Source organism: Mauremys mutica, chromosome 13, assembly GCF_020497125.1.
Source record: "Mauremys mutica isolate MM-2020 ecotype Southern chromosome 13, ASM2049712v1, whole genome shotgun sequence".
Taxonomy (NCBI): domain Eukaryota; kingdom Metazoa; phylum Chordata; order Testudines; family Geoemydidae; genus Mauremys; species Mauremys mutica.
Genome location: NC_059084.1, coordinates 26,476,958 through 26,501,835, shown reverse-complemented (window position 1 = coordinate 26,501,835; position 24,878 = coordinate 26,476,958). Strand labels below are relative to the sequence as shown.

At 46.9% G+C, this 24,878-nt stretch overlaps 1 protein-coding gene across 4 annotated transcripts in view; it reads left to right on the top strand.

Moving 5' to 3' along the window:
* The window catches only part of RALY (RALY heterogeneous nuclear ribonucleoprotein), a 222,734-nt gene that overhangs the window by 156,234 nt on the left and 41,622 nt on the right, over window positions 1-24,878 (top strand). For all 4 annotated transcript variants that reach the window (XM_044984561.1, XM_044984560.1, XM_044984559.1 and 1 more), the window contains one exon: window positions 21,540-21,804. In XM_044984561.1, the coding sequence (XP_044840496.1) occupies window positions 21,549-21,804 (256 nt within the window). In that variant the 5' untranslated portion in view covers window positions 21,540-21,548. The remainder of the gene's footprint in view (window positions 1-21,539; window positions 21,805-24,878) is intronic.

The following is a 24,878-nucleotide window of genomic DNA, read 5'->3' as shown; positions in this document are numbered from 1 at the left end:
CGGGGCTTGCGGGTGGGGATAAAAATCTGAGTATAGACGTTCAGGCTTGGGCTCGACCTGGGCTCTAAGCCCTGGGGAGAAGGGAGGTTTTGGAGGCCAGGGCCCAGCCCAAACATCTACACTGCTTCTTTTAGCCGTAGAGTGCGAGTCTCACGAGCCCAAGTCAGTTGACCTCAGCTCTGAGACTAGCTGCCACAGGTCTTTTTATGCTGTGTAGAGATAGCCTTAGGGATCCCGACTGTTAAGATGTGTGTGTTACCATAAAGGGACTGTGATCTCTCAGTTGATGTGGATCTATCTCTGGTACTTTTAGGGCTCCCTTCATCTGAGTGCCTCACAATCTTTAATGTATTTATCCACACAACACCCCTGTGTGGCAGGGCAGTGCTCTGATCCCCATAGTACAGATGGGGAACTGGGACACCGAGAGGCTAAGTGACCTGCCCAATGTCATAGAGAAAACCTGTGGCAGAGCAAGAGATTGAACCTGGGTCTCCTGAGTTCCAAGACAGCACTCTAATCATTAGACCATTCTTCCTGTAGTTGGAATACAAATACCTGTATTTGACAGGTAATAATACCTCACTGTTAGACAGCACGTTCTATCAGCAGGTCTCAAGGAGCTTTATAAAGGAGATCAGTATTGCCATTTCGCAGCTAGGAAAACTGAGAAGCAGAGAGGTGATGTAACTTGCCCAAGGTCACTCGGACTAGTGGAATTTTTTGTTTTGAAAGTGTCAAAACAAAATGCTTCAACAATTTCAAACTTTGTTTTTTCCAGAAGTTTTTTGATTTGGGAGATTAGTTTTGTGAGTCAGGAGATTCATTTTGTGAACCATTTTGGTTTTGACAAATCTGCATCTTTTGATGAAAAAACGTGTAATTGAAAAATTCCCACCCAATTTTCCTATATACACACCATAACTACAGAGCAGAGACATGATCCTGCAGAATACCTAGGATGATCTTAGCAGGTATCATAGGAATTATTCTGCAGGCAGGTCTAACAGACAGTAACAATCATGGTAAATTCTCCGGACCAAATCCTAACCCATGTTCCCCACCAACCCCAGAGCAGAGGCCTCAGAACCTGCATGCTCATGGAGGAGAAATGAAATCCGTGAGGCCTTTCCATGGCAGCAGCCATGTAGCTGTTATGAAGCTGCTGGGACCTGCCTCCTGGCATGGAGATACAGTCCCTGACTGCTCCCACTGCCATATATAGTTGATATTTGCATGTGCTCCCAGTTCATTTCAGCAGCTCCGCAGGTCCTCATTGGAGTCACTCCAAACCTCCTTCCGCTGCAGCTTGACTGGCAGCAGGATAAGCCATTGCAGAGCCACCATATGCAGGAGCAGGGGGGCCAATGCACTATTTACTCTCATGAAAGAGAGTGCCAAGACTTAGCCCATTGTAATTACTCAGCAGAATCCAGGCACTCTGTCAGAGGGGACTCTAGTCTCTATGAGCTGCACCCCCACACTATAAATGAGGGAAACCACTCACCTAATTTTAGAATTCCATGGATCACATCTGACCACCGAGATACATTTTAGTGTCCTTGTTTGCAACATAAAACCTCCCCTTCCTAACTGTCCAGCATGCGAGTGCCACAGAGCAGGCTCTGCAGTGGGAACCTGCTGGTTTGCAACACACCAGACAGTGGACCCAGCAAATAGTGTCTTTTGCCTTAAATTTTAGTTTATTTTCAACTTGTTTGGGAGATTTAAGATTCCCCAAAAGGCAAAGACTGTTTCGCAGAATTAGTTTAATAACTCTGGCATCTTTGTTTTCCTCCATTTTTTAATAACTTCTAGGTCCCCCAATAACCTCTCCCTAGGAAGCTGATGAGTGCATCAGAGCCACTTTCCCAAACACCCATCGGACTATTTTACACTGTTCTGTAGTTCTGGTTTGTTCTAGTTATTGAACTACACCAGAGCAAGAAGGGTCTTTCCATCTTCTGGGAGAGATGCCGAGACCCTCCAGCTTTCTGAGAAGGAACAGTTGGGGAGTGAGTTATTAAAAAGATTGCAGTGTTTGTTTTAGTTATTAAACCAAAGCTTTGGAACTTGGCTGCGCTCTTCAGAGAATCACTCCACATATCTCTCTGAGCTCTCTTGGGAGGGATGATCGGTACCAGAGGAAGCTGGGATTTTCTTTTTAAAAGTGTGTGTGTGTGTGTAATCAGAAAAATCCACCTATCATGTGTTTATGTGATTAGTAAAGTCCCCCTGTCGTGTATGTGTGTGTAATCATAAAAGTCCCTTTGTCGTGTGTGTGTAATCAGAAAAGTCCACCTGTTTTGTGTGTGTAATCAGAAGAAATCCACCTTTCATGTGTGTATGTGATTAGTAAAATCCCCCTGTCATGTATGTGTGTGTAATCAGAAAAGTCCTTTTGTCGTGTGTGTGTGTGTAATCAGAAAAGTCCACCTGTTGTGTGTGTTATGTGTGTGTAATCAGAAAAGTCCCCTTGTCGTGTGTGTGTGTGTGTGTTTAGTAAAGTCCCCCTGTCGTGTAGCTGGATTTTCTTTTTCTTTCTAAAAACTCTGGCTAGTTCATTTCCTGATGAAGCCCTGATGACTTTATGAGCTGAACAGGGTACTCTGACGTGGTAGTTGGACGCAAGGAAATGGCCATATATGCAAAAGCTGAATACTGGGACACCAGAACGGATATAGCGGATGTGTGGGGCAGCACCTGAAGTGTGTTTTGTCCCATGTAGCATGAGGGAGTTAAAGTAGAACTAACCCAAGCTGGACAGTCCAGTGCATTTGGAATAATTTCACACGAGAGCCCCTAGCCTTGCCACTCACAGTTCCTCAGGGTGGGGGGGTCTTCCAGCCTGCACACTGCTGGTGTTGCAGCATTTGGATTGTACAGCAGAGCAAAGGCATAGAAACCCTGCAGCAAAGCCTATTGGTGCCATGTCCTCTAACATCCTGCTCAGGAGTGCTGGCACTGAAAGTGACACCTCCAAGAGTGATGTTCTCATTGGGTCGCTGGGCATGCAGACTGGCCAATGAGATGAACCAGTTTGGAAGTACCATTTCCTGGATGGTGCTGGAGTGACATCAAAGGAAAATGGCATCTTTGGTGAGTCACAGTAGGGTTGGTGAACCCAACAAGCCTTCTGGCAGGCTAGAGTCAATTTTTGTCAACCTGAGTTCAGCTCCCAGTATGCTCTATGCTTTCGTGTGTTCTCAGAGTCTCCGGAGCTTGAGCCTTGTTTTACACAAATTTCCCCACCACAAAACACAATCCCCTCTTGATAAGACGACTACCCGCGGCAAAGCGAGTGATCTCAGTCTGATAGTTTTCAGAATCACTGGGACCAGAGATGGAAAACACCTGCTGGCTCTTCTTGTCCCTCTGGGAACCCTTGACGAAAAAATGACCTTCACGGGCAAAAGCAGTTGAGCTCACAGGTCTTCCCTCATCCAAATGAAAGTCTCTGAGCAGCAAATCTGGTTTCCATCTTTTATTAACAAACCACTTGTTTATAGGCTTTTGAGAGGCACCTGGGACTCTGACATAGGCCCTGCCAGCCAGCATCATCCTATGGGGCAACTAGATCATCAAACTGACAATATTGTGATGCCAGATCAAGAAGCCAGGCTAGGTTATGACTCTCAGTGATTTATCTGGAATCCCATCATATTTTTCCTTGAAAAGGATGCCTTCTGCTAGGGGGCCAGGCAAAGGGCCTGGCTGATGGGCTGAGAGATTCCATGGTAGGGTCTGGAGACTCAGCCTAGAAAAGTTACAGAACTCTGAATATTTCTCAAAACTGCCCCAAATGCTATAGTCTGCAAACCTGGATAGGGATTTTGACCACAGCAAGCTTTTTCACAAGATAACTACTATGCACTTCTCTAGGACCTCCCACCCTTTAGTCAGTAAGTGCCAGTATCCCCGTTTTATGGCCAGCTGAACTGAGATGCAGAAATTCAGTGGCCTGAATAAGGTCACACACTCAATCAGAGGGAGAACTGGGTGTAGAACTCAGGAGTCCTGGCTCCCCATCCTCTGCTTTGACAATTAAGACTAACCTGCTGCAGAAAGCTTGGTGACTATTGCTGCTTCCAGATAGGCTGGAGATACTACAGCAACAGTCTGTCCAAAGGTGGTGTTTTCATCCTACCTGGAACACAATTTGGGCTAAATTCTGCCCCTGGAAGCCTGTCTGAGGCTTCTGCCGAAGTGGCACCTCAGAGAGTAGAACCAGGCATCTGTAGCAGAGCATGAGCGGTTGCTCGTAAGTGGAGGGGTTTGATGACTGTGGAACTCCCCAGTCTTCCTCTGTGAGGGGCTTTTATTTTATTTTTTTAATTCTCAAAGAAACCAAGTTGTGGGAAACTTGTTACCAAACCAAGCTGAGGTCCAGGATGAAAACTCATGTTTGCCCTTTGTCAGCAACTGCAATGAGAAGGCAATAACGGCCCGGCAGTGTGCTGTCCTTGCACTGAAATAAGCCTTATGCAAACGGGGAGAAGTGGATTTTTCTTTTTCTTTTTTTGTTGTTGTGCCTTTTCTTCACTGACAGTTCATCACTAAGATTGAGTCCTCTGGGGCCTTAGACACCTGGCTCTCAATTAAACAGCTAATCTGTGAAGCAAAGCACTTACAGCAGGAAGGAAAAATAGCTTATCTAGTAAACCAGCTCTGGCCGTAGGCTGTGACTGAATTGAATATCAATATTTGTAAGAGATTCCTGCACGGTAGTGACAGCAGTGACCATGACATTGTTTCAAGCACCCCTATTCTAATCTGTCAGAGACGGAAAGCCCCGCTGACTGAGTCACTTTGTCAAGGGAGGTTCGTGTGCTTTGGAGAACTGGTCACGGCCCTTTCTGGGCCCAGGATGCGGGCCGCCTGGCCATGTTGCCTCCCCCCTGGCAGAGGGGCGTAATAAGAGAGCTCAGAGAGCCTGCTCGACGTTGCTAATCACTCTGGTGCTTCCCCGAGCCAGGAAAGCAAGTAACGATGCCAGAGCTCCTTGACCTTTAGGGATGCAAAGCTAATTAATCTCATGTTCATTTTACCAGCCCTGGCCTTGGTGAACAAGCTTCTTTCTGATGTGTTTAATTGGGCATGAAATCTGTGGGGAGTGTCAGTCCCAGGATCAGGATTAGAGAGCAGGGAAGCAATGCAGGGAGGGCCTCCATTTTGTGGGAGTGTGGACTTCCACCCTTTCTCTTCCCCTAATGATGCCTGCTACTCTAGCACTGGCTGTAACCTGGACAATGTGACTGTATTTTTTTTTTCAGATAGGATGGAGGATCCTTCCATTTTAATGTGCTCTCTGTGTGAGGCAGGTGTCTGAAGCCAGAGGAAATAAATGCATGCATCAGGAGGATGTCTGGCCTGTTGGTCTGGCAGACAGAGGGTTAATGTGCTGGGATAGGATTTCCAGCAGCCCAGATCAGGCATGGTTGATGTGAAAACCCTTGAGGCCCAATTCATCATTATGCCACTCCTTGCGATTAGTAAGGAACCAACCACACCCAGGTACCTGGAGCTCCTGAAAGAGGCATCAACTTACTGACCTGGGTTAAATGTGGTCAGGTCATTGACAGATCCTATTGCCTCTAGCTTAACACAACAAGCATTGTCATATTAACACAACAGGCCAGACCAAAGTACACAGATATAGCTGCTACTGAGCCACTGCTAGACATGGACAGATATACACTGCTGGAGAAGAATGACGCTTTTACCAGCAAACCTCTGGCTGCTGGTAACAATGGGGCACTATATTGTTTTATTTTAATACCCTTCCTAAAAGCTGTCTCTAGTTTGTCAGGCATCATGTGTCAAGAGCCTGCAAAAGGCTGGTTTTGGTAACATTTTACACTGGCAGAAATGTTGCAGTGTCACCAACCCCAAGCAATCAAAAATCAGGAGACTGGTTTAAACAGCATGAGAATTTCAAAAATAATAAATATGAGGTTATTTTTGTTTGTCTTATGGCTTTTGAGCCTTTCAGGGTCACATCTTCAAGCTTTTCTCTGTAACCACAAGGGCTAGAAATCTATTTTGGGGGTTTTTTTTAGATGAAAGCTGCAAGTTTTCATTAATCACATGACTCCAAGAGCTGGTGCTTTAAGAGAAAGGCTGAGTAGGTGAGATTCATGATAAAGTCTCCAAGGCTGACAAGATTTTTAATTCTTCTCATTACCTCCTGAAACAGGAGTTTGGGGAATGACTAAACCTATTTCCCAACCGAGAGAAATGGTTGACAGTGGCAATTTTCCTCTGAATATTGATGTTTCTTTAACCGGTCTTCGCATTAAAACCAAAGTCCCCACCCCCCGAGGGCATGTTCTTCTCTCCATTATGCTAGTGTAAATCCAGAGTAACACCGCTAACTTCAGCTGAGCTACCACTGGTATACACAAATATAGCTGAGTACTGAATCGGGCTTTGTATTGCCTGAATTGATTATGAATGATACTACTCTGTTGTATTTCACAGTAGTTGTGTCAGTGTTAAACCACATGTCAAATGGCATGTAAGCAAATAGATGTTTAAAAAGGCATTAAAGAAATTCTTCTCTTCAGGAGGGAGTTTAAAAAACATAAAAATCTTCTCTCCGGTGACTTAATATGGTGCAGATGTTTCCAGTATAAACTTCTTTTTAATTCACTATAATTACAAAGGAAAATAAATATTCCCGTGCATTAATGATCTCCCAGCCAGGTACTATTTTAAAGTGATTACAGTATTTATAGAACACACACACACATTTTTTTTTACTGGGATATAGTGGTGTGATGTTAGAACACGGTAGTTAGCGCGACCTAACAGTGTCTCAGTGTTCTCGACTCTCACAATTCTACGGTGAGTCCTACCATACCCAGCCCCCTGGGTCATGAGAATCTCAAATTTTCATTTTGGAAAAGGGTGTTTGTAGCCTCATGATTGTGGGGAAACGCTGGAAAATGTGACCCCCTAGAACCACAAAACCCAGAAGGCACCCAACATTTCTAAAAAATTGTGATTTTTAAGACAAGTTCATGATTTTGGGGGGTTGACTCGTTATGTGTAGCACTTGGGGTGGGCAGTGCTGCTTTCTCAAACTCTAAAACAAGGCACGACATGCTAAGCTGATGAAGTTAGAGCCAAGGATCACCCAGGCTGTACGTCGACCAGTGATCATGGGCAGCGGTTCTACATGCTTTGTTCTGATTACAGGTTGTGAAGGTGTTTGTTAGATCGAGCTAGCTCGCACGATCTAATGTCACACCTTTAAATCCTGGTCGAGCCACAGCCATGGAAGTAGATGCTTCCAGTGTCTGCTTTATTGACTGCCTCCCGTCTCCTTAGGTCCGTTTCTGAGTCAGGGAACCAGTTATAAGAGACATTTAATTCTTCAGTGTCTGAATACTCTACACTGAGACATGGCTAGAAAGGGAAGATTCCAGTGGGCCATCTGTGCTTTCCTGGCTGCTCACACGTTGCTTTTTGCTGCTTTCACATCCCACCCTTGGGAAAGACAGACGTCAGAACCTTGGCCAGGACAGAAGGGGAGTCCTGTAGATGCAAGAGAGACTCTGGAGCTCATAAGGGGAGGCAGATGGGTGAGATAACACCTGAAGGGACCACAGGGACAGTGGAGGGGCAGTGGAACACTAGAAAGGGAGCAAGGTCTAGATGGGGATGTTCGTAAGGTGGTTTCACAAAGCCTGCCAATACTTTGCACGTTGCAGTCCATGGGAGGTGGCAAGGCCGTGTGGTCTGGGCATCCTGCTGAGAGATGTGCATCCTGTCCCGGGCTCTGCCACAGATTTGCCGTGTGAGGTTGGACAAGTCACTTCCCCCTTTTGCGCCTCGGTTTCCCCACCTGGAATAGAGGGGTAGTGGTACTTGCCTGCCTTTGTGAAGCACTCTGAGCTGTACAGATGAAGATTGCCTGTGTAACTGACAGATAGTATGGTGGGAAGTTCATTTCACCCTCTTGTTTCTTTTCTGTTTTTCTTTGCCTTTTTTTTAACTCAAGTCGAGCATGTTGCAGCCTTCGTTGTGGTGTAGATTGGTATAATGGCTGTGGTAATGTAACATGCCATGAATACGATTGTCACCATTATAATAATCATATAGAGCTTGTCTCGGCAGCATGCACCTTTCTAAGCAGACCAGTGGCGCTGGAACTAGAGTTGCCAAGCCTCCAAAATTGTCCTGGAGTCTCAAGGAATTAAAGATTAATCTTTAATTAAAAATTATGTCATGTACTAAATCTCCAGGAATTCATCCAACCAAACTTGGCCACCCTAGCTGGAACACTTTTACTAGTGGGGGTGCTGAAAGCCATCCCCCTTACCCCTGTCTGCTCGCACCCCCACAGAGCTGGGGCCGGCAGCAGGGCTTTGTCTCCAGGAAGGGGGAACCCGGACAGGGGTAAGAGGGCTGAGGCTGGGGCCACAGCTGGGGGTGGGTGTGAGGCCAGCAGCAGAGCCCCGCGTAAAACCTGGGGGTGCTGCAGCACCCCCCGCACTCCTAGTTCCCACGCCTCTGAATCAGACATATCACCAAGATCCCTGCTCTTTTTCAAGCCAGGACTCCCCTTGGCCTTTTACTCAGCATATCAAAAATAGAACGGCTTGATAAAATGCTGCACAATGTAGAGGCTTTCTGGAGAGCTGTATCCCCCGCGTCCCCGCGGAAAGAACCAAAGCCAATGTGGCTGATAAGGTGCTGGATTTAATCTGCATACGCCGTGTAATGCTCACATCGCTAGAATGCAATTAGTGGAAGCATGAAATATTAATATGGGATGATTAAAAATGTCCCTTTTTTAGTTGTTACAGTAACGGGGGCACTAAGTGCTGTGAAATGACTATTATCTGTTAAAGAAAAAAGGCCCTCAGTGAAATGCTCTGAAAGGGCACAGAGAAGGTGCTTTTTGGGGGGAACAATAAGCTAGTATGAGCTTCTGTCGCACCAGCAGAATTATTCCTTGCACAAGCTTTTTGTCCAAGAGCTCAAAGCACTTGGTAAACAGGACTCGGACAGGCCACTGTTACTAAACTGAGAGGGTAAATGACTTGCCCAAAGTCTCACAGCAAGTCAGAGCTGGAACTCAGGAGCCATGACTCCCAGCTGCCTCCTGCTCTAAGCACTCCACCAGACTCCCTCTCAGAGCTAGGATTATAACCCAGAAGTATATTTGCTTTCTACAGGTTTGGCCCCAGAGCAGAGGTTATTGTTCCTTTTGCAGCTTGAAAGGAATATTTTGATGGGCAGGTTATACTCATGTAGCATCTTGTTTGGCATATCAGTGGAGACTGCAGATCCTTGCTGGCTCCATCCCAAGTCCTTCTTAGTAGCCTGCCCATCATCTGGCCTGACTTTGTATCCACCATCTGGTGCCTGAGCAGGAGTGTGTGCCTGCCATCCAGACACCTTTCAATCCCCTATCCTATCTCATTCTGCAATCCCTAGACAGGCTCCGCAAGCAAGAGCGGTTACAGGGGACCCTGAAAGAGGCAATCTGTTATCCATGCCATGCAAGCCTACCATATACTGTAACATGCTGCACACACAGTGCCCAGGGTGCTTCACAGAGTGAGAACTGGTCACACACTGGAGAGAAAGATTTGCACCAGTTTGATAAAGTGAGGAGTTCTGGGGAGGGGGAGGGGAGCACAGCTTCTCCTACTCCTGGGCTGGTGCTCAAGGGCTAGGGAGAACTTCCCCTCTTCCTTGGCCAAGGCAGTGAGAGTTCCCCACCTGTTTCAATCTGCCCTACCCACTGGATTCAAAGGGTGGCTGTGACTTGGTGCCACTGAAGGATGGAGGGAACGAGTCCAGATAGATGGGGCAGCACCAGAGAAAGAGGGACATTCGCACACTACCCTCAGGGGGTTCTGGGAAGGGTCACAAGAAGAGCTGGTGCAGTATCTCTCTGTCAGTGTTTGGAAAGCACCATGTAAAGCAATGGAGCTGTGTCCAGGAGAGCGGAGTAGCAGAGTGCTCAGCTCTAGGAGTGAGGCCAGCAGAGCATGAGGAAGAGCAGAGGAGTGTCACGAGCAGACTGAGGTGGTGGTAGGTAGGAGAGCCCAGAGGTCAGGTGGAACAGAAGAGTGAGGTGAGAGCTGGAGGGAAATGTCCGTACCTATGAGGTGGCGTGGAGAGATGAGGAGTAGGATGACTAGATATGGGGCCAGAGGGGGGTGGAGACAGAAGTGAAGTGAGCGATAGGAGATAGGACAATGAAGGACATAAACACCTAGATGGATGAGTGGAGGAGTGTAGCAAAGCCTAGAACTAGGATGGAGACTGCAGGGAGCGGGAGCTGGCAGGTGGAGTGCTGTGCTCCAAGGTCAGGGAAGTTGGACAGAGATTGGAGGAATGGGTGGCGCTGGGGGGCAGGTGAGTGAGGGGAGTACAGGGACATGACAGCAGAGACAGAGCTATCGATGGAGGTTCCTTTACAGCTCCTCATCACCATGGCGTCCGAGTTCCTCTCCAAGTAATGTGTGCACACAAAGAGAGGCTTCTCTTGTTCCTTTCCTGTCAACTGGGATTTGACTGTTTATTGCAGATGGAGTTTTTGATTGGTTTCAGGGGATGGGGTTGGTAGTAGTATTGTGGGAATGGTAACAAGAGAAATGGGGTTTGTCTTTGATTCCTACTCGTCCTGATGTGGTCTGAGAATGAGCTCTGGAGGCATGGACCAGGTGCTGAGACAGTCGTGTGGGAGAACATAACTGTTATGGAAGGCCATAATTATGCAGAGTGATGAGGTCCCTCAGGGAATTTGGGCCAATCCCATGGAAGGCTTTGCAAACGAGGACATTAAGTTAAATCTGATCTGGTTTCCAGTGGACCCAAAGAAGACAGCCGAGCACAGGAGTGATGGGGGTCTCGAGGGCTTGTGTTTCTGCGCACATGGGCTACTGAGTTCTCAACCAGCTGCAGCTTTCTTAAGGTTGGTCATTTCACCCCAAGAATTACAATGATCAGATTGCCAGGTGAGGGAGTAGGCAGGTCAGAGCAGTTGGATGAAGCAAGTTACAGGGATTTGTTTTGTCCACCGTTTCACTGTGTGAGCCGAGGCACATCACGTGTCTGTGCCTCAGTTTCCCCATTTTGTAAAAGGGGGATAATAGTGATTACTCACCTTTGTGAAGAGCTTTGAGATCTGGAGGTGAAAAGTGCTATCTGTAAGAGTGCTAAGTGGTTATTTTATTAGTTAGCAAGGACGTTAAATTGACAGAGCACTGATATGTCACTTCTCAGAGTGAAAGACTCATCAGGTAGCAATACGCCTAGAACAAGATGTGCTTTGTCCACAGCTTTTTCTCTGTTTTACAAAAATAAACACACTCTATAGATTAGCTCCACTGACTTCAATGGAACTGCCCTGATTTGCACCTGCTAAGGATCTGGCCCAATTGATTTCAGTGGAATCCGGCCTGATATTCCACTGAGAATCATTCAGATATCATATCCCTCTCTCTATTCAGGCCACATATTCACTGCACTGAGGCAGCTTTACCCACATTCCTCCTACACAGTCTGAGAGAGCTCAGCTTGCTGATGTTATTAGTGTTTACAGACACAAACAGCTGGTCCGAGATTCAAACGTTTGTAAATATCACCGTTCTGGGCTCATTAGAATTTGGAAAGCATTTAGGCTAATAGCAGGCTGAAGCTTTTCTAAGCCAGCACTTGAGATATTGGCATTTTCGTTCTTCATAGATGCGGCGGGGACGGGCAGAGGGCCGGCAGGATTTTGATTTGGTGCTAGGGTTTGGGTGATTTTTTTTTTCTTAGCCAGGGTTCCTAGGATCCCTGAGAGAGAGGAGAATGAAAAGGCCTGTCTCTGCCAAGATAGCATGAAGCAGGGAAGCTAAGGAGACTTTATTGGAGCAGGTTGGGAACTAAAATAGACCAGATAAAATGCTATGCACATTCTAAACATCTGATTCTAAAAGATAACCTGAAACACTGGGGGGGGAGCATTTGTTAATAACAGCCACCAAATGGACTACTAGTTTTCTGCCCAGTCTACCAAGTGGCTGCATAATGCAATGAGATTCCTACATGTCTGTGCAAAACCCAAGAGCGCACTTTGCACACACGTAGCTGGTGTGAGGTGGGTGATGGTATTGGATCCTGGCAAACCCAAGCAAACGGATTAGATTCCCTCTGGAGGGATTTCAGGTTTGCCTAACTCCTGAACCAGGTTTTGAAAAGTACATGCACAAAAACAAGCGCATCTAACATGGGGGCATGTGGAACCCGCTGCAAGCACCCAGCGTGGGCTTTTGGGTTGCTCTTAGCTATGTGTGTGTGCTGAGTACATGTGGCATAGATCAGGCTTTTCAAAATGCCCCAGGTGACCTCAACGTTATATTGTCACTGGCAAGTTTCCCCACCCTCCTTCTCTTACAGGACTCCTTCACAGAACAGGCACCCCACACTCTCCACTAACTTTAGGTGTCTCCTGGGCTCAGGAGCTCAAGGGTCTCTTTCTTCCTTTATCCTCTCAGGATTAGAAGGGGTTCAAAGATTAAAACTCTCATGTGAAGAGAGATGGGAAAAATCGGGATTGTTTGCCTTAGCAAAGAGATGGAGAAGAGGGGACATGGTACAAATATCTAAAATAATGAACAGCCTAGAGAAGGGAGGTTTGGAACTTCTGTTATCCCCATTTCACAGCACAAGAACATGGCAGGGATGGCAGGGGAAATTCAGTGCAATTGAAAGGTGGCAAATTCACAATTGATAAAAATGGAATGCTTTTATAGACAATGTACGTTAGACTGTGGAACTCACTGCCACCAGATCTCATTGAAACCAAAAGATTAGCAGGATTACAGTGGGATCAGAAATTTTACTTGGATAGCAAAAGTACTGAATTATAACAATCAATACAAAAAAAATCAACAAGATGTTTGGATGGGTCATAAACCCTTCTGCAATCTCTAGCTATTGGGGGTTAAGAAGAAACTTTCCCTGGGTCCAGGCTATCATATAACAACCTGCAGCAGGGTTCCTTGCATCTTCCTCTGGAACACATATAGCACTACTGTGAAGTGTAGGTGCTCCAGTTCCCCAGGATGCAGTAGCTATGTCGATAGGAGAAGCCCTCCCATTGACATAGTGCAATCCACACCAGGAATTTGGATGGTATAACTGTGTCGCTCAGGGGAGTGGATTTTGTGTGACATAGTTACACCGACATAAGTCTGTAATGTAGACCAAGCCTATGAAACATCAGGTGCTGGCCACTGTCAGAGACAGAAACCTTGTCTGGCTGGATCATTGATCTGATCCAGTCTGGCTGTTCCTATCTTCCTAGGTAATGCTGGTGTAGGCTATCTGTAGGCTGAGACCACCCCCACCCACCCCTCCAACTCACTCAGCAGCTGCCAAGCAGTAAGGAACATCCTGAAGCAAGGCAAGCTTGCTTTCCTGGGATAAAGAATGTGACAGAGGGAGAAAAGCCATTCATACTGGAGCTGCAGCTGTATTAAGACAGTAACCTCCCTCTTTCCGTGGAGAGTGCCTGAGCACATGCATGGGACACGGTGAAGGTCACAGTTCATCATGTGCTAGTCCCTGTGGCCCTTTGTGCTCCCCAGTCCCTAGCAGAGGAAGTCCTATTGATCAGCAGTCCCGCTCCTTGGGATTTCTGGTGTGTGGGGAAAACTCTTTCTCTCCCTGCAGTTGCCAAAGGCATTTTCCTAAGGCAGGACCTTTTATCGGAGGCCAGAGGCAAAAAAAGGCTGATCGACTAACTAGTCCGAATCACTGAGAGAAGTATCAGCATCTTCCCTTCACTTCTCCAGGAATCCTAGATGATGGCTAATAACCAAGCCCTGCTTTGCTTAGGGCAGAGGAGCTAAAACCTACCGTTCACAGGCAGGGCGCCAGCCGATAGTCGAGAACTAAGTGAATTCAAACTCTTCACCCTCAGGACTGGTTTTCCTCTCACGCACATTGGGTAAATCAAGAGTAACTCCATTGACTCCAGTTTCGTGCTGGTTTAAGTGAAATCAGAATCAGACTCTAAGCCTGGAGTATGCAAAGAGTAAAGACAATGGGATGTATTCCAGGACCCCAAGCATTCGATTTGGAAGGCAGCAGAAGTAGGACAAGGCCTGAGGACCCAAATTTTCCAAAGGGGTCTCAGTGGCTGCTCAGCACTTTCTGAAAAGCAGGCCCTAGATATCTCAAACTGGGCCCCCAGAATTGGTGAGCACTTGAAAAGTTTGGCCCTTAACGTCTCTATTTCACAGTTTCCCCAAGTCTGCTGTGCTGATAATGATGGACCTGAGTAAAGCACTGTGAGAACTTTGACACTTCTGTGTAAGCTCAAAAGCTTGTCCCTCTCTCCAGTGTTGGGAATCATAGCAAAGGGATAGATAATGAGACAGAAAATACCGGTACCATATTGCCTCTATATAAACTCATGGTATGTCCACATTTTAAATATGCATGCAGTTGTGGTCGCCCCGTCTCAGAAAAGATATATTGGAATTGGAAACGGTTCAGAAAAGGGCAACAAAAATGATTAGGGGTATGGAACAGTTTCCATATGAGGAGAGATTAATAAGACTGGGACTTTTCAGCTTGGAAAAGAGATGACTAAGGGGGGATATGATAGAGGTCTATAAAATCATGACTTGTGTGGAGAAAGTAAATAAGGAAGTGTTATTTACTCCTTATCATAACACAAGAAGTAGGGGGCACCAAATTAAATTAATAGGCAGCAGGTTTAAACAAACAAAAGGAAGTATTTCTTCACACAATGCACAGTCAACCTGTGGAACTCTTTGCCAGTGGATGTTGTGAAGACCAAGACTATAATGGGGTTCAAAAAAGAACTAGATACGTTCATGGAGGATAGGTCCATGGCCATTAGCCAGGATAGCCAGGGATGGTGTCCCTAGCCTCTGTTTGCCAGAAGCTGGGAATGGGTGACAGGGGATGGATCATTTGATGATTACTTGTTCTGTTCATTCCCTCTGGGGCACCTGGCATTGGCCACTGTTGGAAGACAGGATTCTGGGCTAGACGGACCTTTGGTCAGACCCAGTATGGCCACTCTTATGTTCTTAAAGAAAACAAACCTTTGGCTATTTTAAGCTCCAGGAGTGAAAAGAGAAATGTAATCATAGCAAACCCAAACCATGTCCAGCTTGTTAAGGGTGGAATCTAGCAGGTATAGTGTTTCCAATCTTAGTGTTGGGTTAATAAAATCAAAGAGGGTAAAGGAGGAAATGATGTATTAAGCCACCAAGTGCCTCCCACTGCACCCAGTAAAGGATTGTTCCCTATGCCATATTTCCAAGCACTGGTATAATACAGTTTTAAATGATGAAAGGACTGGACTGTCTCTTCCTTTGTGCTTTTAAAATTAAAGGGCTGGGTCAGGAGTGTTCTGCTAAGCAGGCGCTGCATTTTGGCAGAGGCAGCTGCATTTCAGCGGAGGTTGATGTCTCGTTTGTAGCAGCGCGTTTGGTTTGGAAAGTGCTTTGGGAGGAAAGGGGCTATGTCCGTGTAAGGTCACCAGTCTGGCATACGCAGCAAGGGTACATTTCCTCTCCCCCGTACTCTAAAGTGAAATTCTGAGACAGAGATTTCATGTTCCATCTCTCTGAGCTGGCTTTTCCCATGGAAGTAGCATACAATATGTATGAAACCTGCAGTAATATGTTCCCCAAAATCAAACCTGCTTCTGGAAAGAGGGAGAGAAAAATCAGGCTATCACTGGACTGCTGTCATCTTTGTATGTGCTCGGCAACCACCCGCAACAGGCATGATGTCAGGCGGATAGAGCAGGGCTAGAGATTTAATTTCACAGAGCTGTCAATTCAGCCTTCCCCCTTGTTTTGAGAGATGAGTCCTTTTCTCAGCTGCTGTCTCTGGAATACCACAGGCAAGGAAATCGGAGCAGCATGGCTTAGAGTTATGGAAAATGGATTGGAGTTAGTTAATAGCCAAGTCACTGAGTGGCTGACAGCCTGTCTGTTCCCAAGGTAACAGTGACACCTGCTGTTCATCGACAACTCGGCTAGTTTCCGTGCTAGGCATTTAGGGAAATTGAATTCACAAGCTCTGCCACTGAAATGTAAAAGCAGGACTAGAGAGACATCAGACTGCCTGAGGCAGCAGAACAGGGAGTTTGACACCTAAATGTCATCATCTGCAGCCACAAAACTGAGCTCCTGGCTGATTGCAAGTGCAAAACCCTGGGTGCAAGCACTGACTTTTATTTGTTTTGCGCGATATAAACATTTTTAAAAGGTGCTCACCGTGCATTAAAGATACAGCCGTAATGGCAGGAGCTGGATTGACATCACTTTACAAATGGGCCCTAGAACTTTCATTAAGTACCAGCAGGTAAAAGCTTTTCTATATTATTTGTAAAGCTTTGATTTATGAATAAAAATGGATTTCAATATTGAACTAGATTCCCCACCAGAGCATCTCACTGAAACCCTAAGTGCTAGACTAGAATCCTGGTAAGCACAGTATAGCCGGCAGCAGTTCTCCCATGCCTGGGGCAGAGTCCTCTCCCTCACAGACAGCCTCTGAACCCTGCAACCCGGGGAGACACGATCCCCACTCTATGCCACGGAGCGTGATGATGTACAGAGGGTCTGCTTGCTCTGTGCTTGTTGGGAACTGGCTTTCCGTTTTTAAGACCATTTTTTCTAAATGTATTTAGTGTTGGCAAAACTCTGCAGGGTGTAAAACTGACATTGCTGGAGACTGGAGCCCTCAGGGCAGGAACAGCACAGACAGCTGCCGTATAATCTCATCCCGACTCCATCCTTCCCAACCTGCCTGAGTCCTGCTGTGGAGGGACCAACTCTTGGGCTGGGAGAGGATTTCAGGGGTCCATGGCACATTGAACTCTTGGTCTCTCTGAGGAGACTGGCACTGCGAGGCAGGCGGTGATAACTGATGTTAACACTGGGAAACAAACTTCAGTCACCAACTCCTTCCAGGTGGGCCACTGAACAGCAGTAGAATATGGTAACTGCTTTCCACAAACCCTCACTCACAGGTAGCCTAATGGCAGGGAAATGCATCAATAGCTGTTCCTTTAGAATGAAATTCACCCTCGTGCGGAGCATCACACAAGGCCTGTTCACACTTAGCTCCCCAAACTAGATCTTATGTGAGAAGTACGTGGTGCCTAGGCCTCATGCTACCCTTTGCAGAGGGGTGAATTTCACCCTTGGTGACCAAAACCCATTAGCCAGTGAAGCAACATTATGGTATTGTTTTTATTCCATGCTGCACGTTGTTATGTAGCTGAGATTGCTACTTGTCTGAACCTGCAAGAAGAAAGCTGTTGTTTTGTGGTGTGAACTATAATTCACCAGAAACTGAGTGAACACCAACAAATTCACTGGGGCTTTTTACAAGTGACCAGGAGGGATTTGCAATCAATCAGCTCAGAGCCAGATGAAAAGAGAAGCTCCTGGAGTGAGAAATGGCTCTGCTCCATACAGGGTGTCACAGGAATAAGGCTGACAAGACAAAATGGAAACATATCAGATGCTGAAATTCAAGAATATCTGAGACAGAGATTGTAATGAGGACATGGCACCCGATGCAGATGTGCTGGGGAAGCAACAGATGAATCAATGACATGTTCACCCCAAACCAAAAAGAGCATTGCAGACAATCAGGCAGCCCCAGCCCATGGCCTCTGTGTGAGGGTAGTTAGCTAACTGGGCTCATCACAGGGACTTCTTGTTTCCAGCCTCAAGAAAATTCAGAGTAGAACTTTGCAAAATATATATTACAAACCCCCAAAGCAAGCCAAACATCCCAGGTCTCATTACAAACTCAGCCAAAGCTTCATAAGGCAAACCCAGACCCAGGGCATCAATCTTGATTCAGCATGAATTTAAGCACATGCCTAACTTTCCCTACTCAGATGCTTAAGCACCCTGCTGATTTGGGGCCAGAGCGACAAGGGGCTGAGCTGTGATTTCAAAATCATGCAAAACTTGTTATGAATTCAGCTGACGCCAGGCATTTTTGACGGGGTTGCAGTTTGTGTTCAGTGAAATCCAAACCAAATCAAATTTCAAAGGGGCCAGGACTGACGGGATGGGAAACCAAAATAAACTGATAACCCCATTATAGTCTAAATTCTACCACAGGGATCGGCAACCTTTGGCAAGCAGCGAGGGCCGAGGGATGTGCTGGCTGCCGCTTCCTGCCGCCCCCATTGGCCTGGAGTGGCGAACCGCGGCCAGTGGGAGCCGCGATCGGCCGAACCTGCGGATGCGGCAGATAAACAAACTGGCCCGGCCCGCCAGTATGCTTACCCTGGCAGGCCGCATGCCAAAGGTTGCCGATCCCTGTTCTACCATCTGCCCTTTGAATTCACAAATTATTTACTACAACCAGTAGTTTTGGCTTCCAAGCAGACTGCCCTGTCAGCCAAGTCGCTGGGATGTATTACGAGAGTGTGCAAATATGTTCAGTTCCTGTATTTTTTCCCAGGCAGCTACTTATATCTGCTGGGGGGGGGTCTCTTTATGATGCAAAAAATATGGATAAATGTAAAAATCTATCTTTCCCCGTATACACATTGCTGTCTGTCTATTCATCCCCATATACACCATGCTTTCTGTCTATCTATTTTTGTCTTTATACCATGATCATCATTTTGGTATCTGAGCTCCTTACAAGAACGTGAACAAGCAGTGAAGGAACTGTCACGGTGTGGAGAATGCCTGGTGCGATACTGGTGTGTGCTTTACCCAAATAATATATGCACAACTGGATTACTAGCTAACTCTTATATTTCACCTGGCTAGGAATCGGGATTCAGATAGTTTTCATTCACAGGATTCAGGAAGGGAAAAAGACTGGCCCCTGTGCTATGAGAAGCAACTGAACTCACTGGTCGACATTTAATACATTGTGCAGAGGTGTCTGACTCCTTTGGGTCAGGTTAAGACTGACCCTTGTGGAGAGAGGCGGCTCCTGTCTGTTGCACACGTCTCACACAAGGGCTTGTAACAAGCAGAGTCTCTCCACTTTGGGGCGTGCAGACTCACTTCACTGCAAATCGGTGGGGAAGGAGGAGGGTCCACTACCCTGTTCCCTCCCCTTCACATCAGCCACAGAGCTGGCTGGGAATGCCATGGAGAGCAGGTTTCACACCCTCCGTTCAGGTCTGTGCCTAGATGACACAATCTAGTCCTAGTTGTGCCTCCAGAGACATTTAAATACTGTGCAAAACCTGCATTGGATAGTCTGTGTGACTGGCAGGACTCACCTGGGCATTACAAGTACCTCCGGTAGCTGAGTCAATTAGGAGAATCCAAGGGGATTTCAGCACACAGTGAGTATGTGGTCACATCTCATAATCTGCACTGCTGAGCGATTCCAGCTGTGGTATGGAATGCCTGTGTATCATTCCAGCTACAGGATCCCAGAGTGGAGCACTTAACTTCACTCTGTTCAGCACGTGAGGACTCAGGGCAGGGATCGCATGACAGAAAGGAATTATGCCAAAGGAGAATGGACAGCCAGGGGCGGCTCTAGGCACCAGCAAAACAAGCTGGTGCCTAGGGCGGCAAAATGTAGGGGGCGTCCCCTGCCGCCGGGGAGGGCGGGAGGCTGGGCTGGCGGACCTGCCGCAGTCATGCCTGCGGGAGGTCCACCGGAGCCCCGGGACGAGTGGACCTGCCGCAGGCATGACTGCGGAGGGGGCGCTCGTCCTGCGGCTCGGCTGGACCTCCCGCAGGCATGACTGCGGCGGGGCCCCACGTCCCGCGGCTCCGGTTGAGCTCCCGCAGGCATGACTGCGGCAGGTCAACCGGAGCCGCGGGAAGAGGGGACCCGCCGCAGGACCGGGGAAGGGCGGCGCAGCGCACTGCGCTGCTTGGGGCAGCCTGATTTCTAGAGCCGCCCCTGTGGACAGCTTAACGTTTGCCTCCAAAAATCCACATGTAGGGACCTAAATAAGTGGCCCCTCCATAGGTGCATGAGAGGGCGAGGTCACAGCCCCCTCCTCCCCAGAGCATCCATTTGAGAGCACTCAGAAACCAACCCTTGGAGTTTCATTTTGAGCTAGTTGTGGAAAAGCTGCAGTGACTTTTTCTTTAAGTAATTTGAAATCAGACTCAGAGTGCAGGGGAACAGAATCCTGCAAGGAGATCTTTCATTATTTTTAATTATTGTTATTTTTATTTTAAATAATTTATAAACCATCAAACATGCAAAGTAAAGTGCAGAAAAACTAAATCGGGACACACACAGACTTCCTGGGGGGGTATTCACAACATCACAAACCCTGTTCCCGTGGTTACCAGAAGCCAGAAAAACCTCTTGATGTCCCTGTACAGTCTTTATAGATGAAAGAAAGTGAGTCAGATGACGGATACGTTTTATCTAAAATGCCCAGATTATAGCTTGTAGCTCTGATAACTAGTATCAAACCTTTAGTCTAGGAAATGATGCTTGCAGGATCTTACACACAAAGCAATCTCACTCTGGAGCAAATTGAAATATTCCTGGCACAGGCCCTGGTGACTGATTTTTAGTCCCTGATCCTGAGAAGCGTTGAGTAACCAGAACTCGGTCAACTCCAGTGAGAGCTGCGGGCGTTCAGTGCTTTCTCGGATGCACTCAGAGTCTACTTCAGACTTCTGTAAACACTTGCAGACACACAGCCAACAGAAGATGTGGGATTGGCTTCACCACATCTCTGCACCAGCCTGGAGCAGGATTCACCAGGGAAGGCGGAGGCTGTAGGGCACTGGAGGAAAAATGAGCCAAACCCTGGTATTGGTTTTAGTGACACCAGCTCAGCGCTGAGCTGGCACTGGTTATGTTGACTTTGTGTTGTAGAAAAGAAAATGAAAGTTAAAGTCTGGCTGCCTGCTCTGTTTGGCTTTCTAATGCAAAGTACAAAGCTGTTCAGATTGATCTGGGGGAGTGAATAATGTACAAGTCAGGAGAGATAGTGGGAAATGTGAATCTTACATGCCCAATGGTGTTCCAAGGCAGGCACCGCATTGCATATTGAGAATAGCTTACAGTACTACTATGCATGTTCAGGTACAGTCTAAGTGGCAGACAAAAGCATCCTGCTGAATAGTGTAGTTCTACAGCAGCTCAGCAAAATATGCACTGCAGACAATAGGCTGAAGTTTCCATTGAATGAGAAGGACCAGAACTGGGTGAAAGGAGTGGCATAGGGACAATCTACTCCACCCACAGGGAACTGGAGTAATCAAAGTTTACATGGGTGGAACCAGGTGGTGGGGTTGTCACATGCAAACCCCTCAAATGCAATTCCGGGGTGCAGAACTGCAGTGTAGCCTCTTCCTTCTGCAGCTGTTATTCCAGCCATGGGTCTGGGGGCACCTGCAGTCCCCACAAACTGCTGCATGAAGTGATGGGGTTGTTTATTGGTTTGCAGTGTGACGAAGGGTTGTAATCCCAAACTTCTTCTCTCTCTGCCCGCCATTTTTATTACATTCATGCTGTTCCCTCTAGCATGTCACACCCTTCCTGACTCTCCAGACTTGTTTTCCCAGGTGTTCAAGATGTCATTGAAGGTGCAGACAAGCAACATCACAAACAAGAACGACCCCAAGTCCATCAACTCCAGAGTCTTCATTGGGAATCTCAACACAGCCGTCGTCAAGAAATCAGATGTGGAGACCATTTTCTCCAAGTATGGCAGAGTGGTGGGCTGCTCCGTTCACAAGGGCTATGCGTTCGTACAGTACTCGAACGAGAGGCATGCACGGGCCGCTGTCCTGGGGGAGAACGGACGAATACTTGCTGGGCAGACGCTGGGTAAGGAGTCCTCATGTCCTCTTTCTACTCCTTGTAGTCAAGGCACAAACTCGTGTCATGAGCTGCAGTTGCAGAAGCTGTTAGAGGGGAGACCTGAAAGCACAGGCCCATGAACAATCACATGTCTTTCTTTAATACATTCCTCTACTGTAGCTGATGTTAAATAACTTCTGCATAGCATATGCAATTCATTCTACATCTGTCAGGGAGTTTGCCTGGAGAAAAATAGATTGTTCTCAATCCGTGTGTGTGTCATTTAGAATCTATCTGTATTTATTTTATTTTATTTATCACAGTGGGTGGGAAATAGAGTTTATAAGTCATAGAAGCAAAAGGCCTTGTTGTTATTATTTATATTCTGGTCACACCTAGAGGCCCAAACTAAGATCAGGGCTCTGTTGTGCTAGGCACTCCACATACATCGAGTGAGCTGTCCTGAACTGCTCGGAAACTAAACTGAGAAAGGGTGGGATGGGAAACACGGATACAGGTCAGTAAAGTGACTCACCCAAGGTAATACAGGAGATCAGTGGCAGAGACAATCATACCAGGAGGTCAGCAAAATGCATTATGTTAGCCAGTAACATGCAACAGAGCCCCACATGAAGGCTGTTGTCTTGTCCTGTGACATTTGTTAAGATTCCTTGTCTGAAGCAGCCTTGAGGAACTGCAGTATCAGCTCTATGTGTAGATCAACTTAATGTGGATGATCTGTCGCATACTAAGGCTGACTATCTTTGATGAGTTCTTAGGTGACTAACATTGATGTTGCTGCTCTACAAGAAACTCATGCTGTGGAGTCTGAGCAAGCTGCAAGATACTAAATGTATGGCTATGAACTCATTGCCACTATGAACAGCGCAAAGTACAGCCTTGCCACGTCCATCAGCCGTGGTCTTAAAAATGTTGCAGTCCTGGAGGAATCCAAGACCAGGGGAAACTCTATTGCTGCAATAAGAATCAGAGAACCGACTGACCATAACAAACATCCACAAATCTCCAAATCTTGAATGGCAGGAGCCCACATCACCACCTTTTCCCCACCCACCTGTGTACCCTGGTGACTTTAATACCCACCACTCGCAATGGGGCTATAGCAGAAATGATACAGCTGGTGAGCAACTCACAAACTGGGCCTCACTTGTAGATGTCTACCTTCTTTACAACCCTAAACAAGTAGGGAATTTTCACTCAGTCACTAAACAAAACCCAGCCCTCTGTTTTTTGATGAAGGACAATATTGATGTCCTCCTGCAAGCTTTACAAACAGTGCTTGGAAACTTTCCTTGCAGCCAACACCACTCCACCATTATGCAGGTCAGCTGTGGAGTTCTGCTGATTGAATCAATGCTGAAATGGTGCTAGAATTTCTGCAAAGCAAACTGGGTTGCATGCAGGGCTTTGGAGCAGAGCCCAGAGCTGGAGTGTGGAGCAGCTCCGGAGCAGTGAAGCTGCAGGTTTTTGCCTGGAGCTGGAGCGGAGCCAGAGCACAACTCCAAAGCCCTGGTTGCATGTACCACAGCAGTTAAGGACAGGATGCAGCATATCTAGTTTTTCCTAGAATATTATGACCTCATTCACCTTCTTATCAAAGCTGCTGTGAAACACATTCCTCGTGGCTATGGCGAGGTCTGTACTCCTTGCTGGCTGCCAGAGACAGAGGCACTCTTTAAAAAGTGTGAGAAGAGCAGTGATCCAGATGCAGCAAAAGCACTAATAGAACCGTTGAACTCTGTGCGCCTGAGAAGATGGAATGAGACAGTGGAGGGTCTTGACTTCACTCATTGCAGTCGCAAAGCTTGGGCACTCCTCCATGTGCTTGGAGTTGCTGACCCAGCAAAATACCATCAATCGAAAATGACGGCTAATGCAGTCACCTCACACCTTCTCTGGAATTCAACGACCAGAACTGACAAACTGACTAGACAGAAGGTTCAGAGAGAGCACTTTCTAATGTCTGACAAAGCCTCGGCACTTCACCCTCAGCCCCAGACTCTAGAGAAGAAATAATCAAGGCCCACATCACCACTAAAAATGGGAACGCTTCTGGCAAGGATGATATATCCCAAATTCCTCAAGAATTTGGAAGCAAAGAGAAGAGGATAGTTGGCAGATGTATTCACTGCCATATATTTGACAGAAAAGATCCCAAAATACTGGTGTGAGGTGATAGTCACTGACATCACAAACATGGGAAACCAGCTGTGGCCCAATATCACTCCTCTCCACAACTCACCAGTTAATGGATAGGGTTTCACTGGCCTTCTCACCCCTATGTTTGAGGTCATCCTGCCAAAGCAATAGGCTGGTTTCAGACTGGGACGAAGTTTCTGCGACTAGGTTCTCGCCATTACTGGTCACACTGAGGCTGGCTTCAGGTGGAATCTAAAAACTGGACCAGTGCTGATAGATTTCTCCACTGCATACGACATGGTATGGAGATATGGGCTATCGCTCTAGGAATCAAAGGCTATCAGATGCCATAGCACTATATGACTCCTGGCCACTATGTTGAACCACCATAGATACGATTTCCTGTTCAGTGGGTATATCAGCAAAGCATGCACCCTCTGTGATAGTCTACTTCAAGAATCTGTGCTGGATCCTTCACTATTTGACATCTACATTAGCAACTTACCTGATAAAACTTGGCATAAATTCATCTGTGCCAATGGCGTTCCTGTTGTGCCACAAGGCAAAGACCTTACCACCAGCAGCAACATCCTCTCCACCAACCTCAGTACTGGAAACTCCATCCCAGTGCCTCCGAAACCTTGCTAATAGCCTTTCACCGAAACAACAAAGCCGTCAAGGAACCACTTCATGTCTCCTTTCTCAGTCAACAGTCTGAAATGAGCCTTGTTTGAAGTACTTGAGTGTAACCTTGGATAGAAGTCTGACTTCTAAAGTTCATCTGGAAAAGATGTGAAAAAGTACAAGCAAGGACTACCCTTGTCCAAAATCTCACAAGCACATGGGCTGCCAATGCACACACACTTCAAATAGCAACTCTTGGCTGGTGTACCTGCTCGCTAAATATTGCACACCAGTCTGAGCAGGCAGTTCACATACCA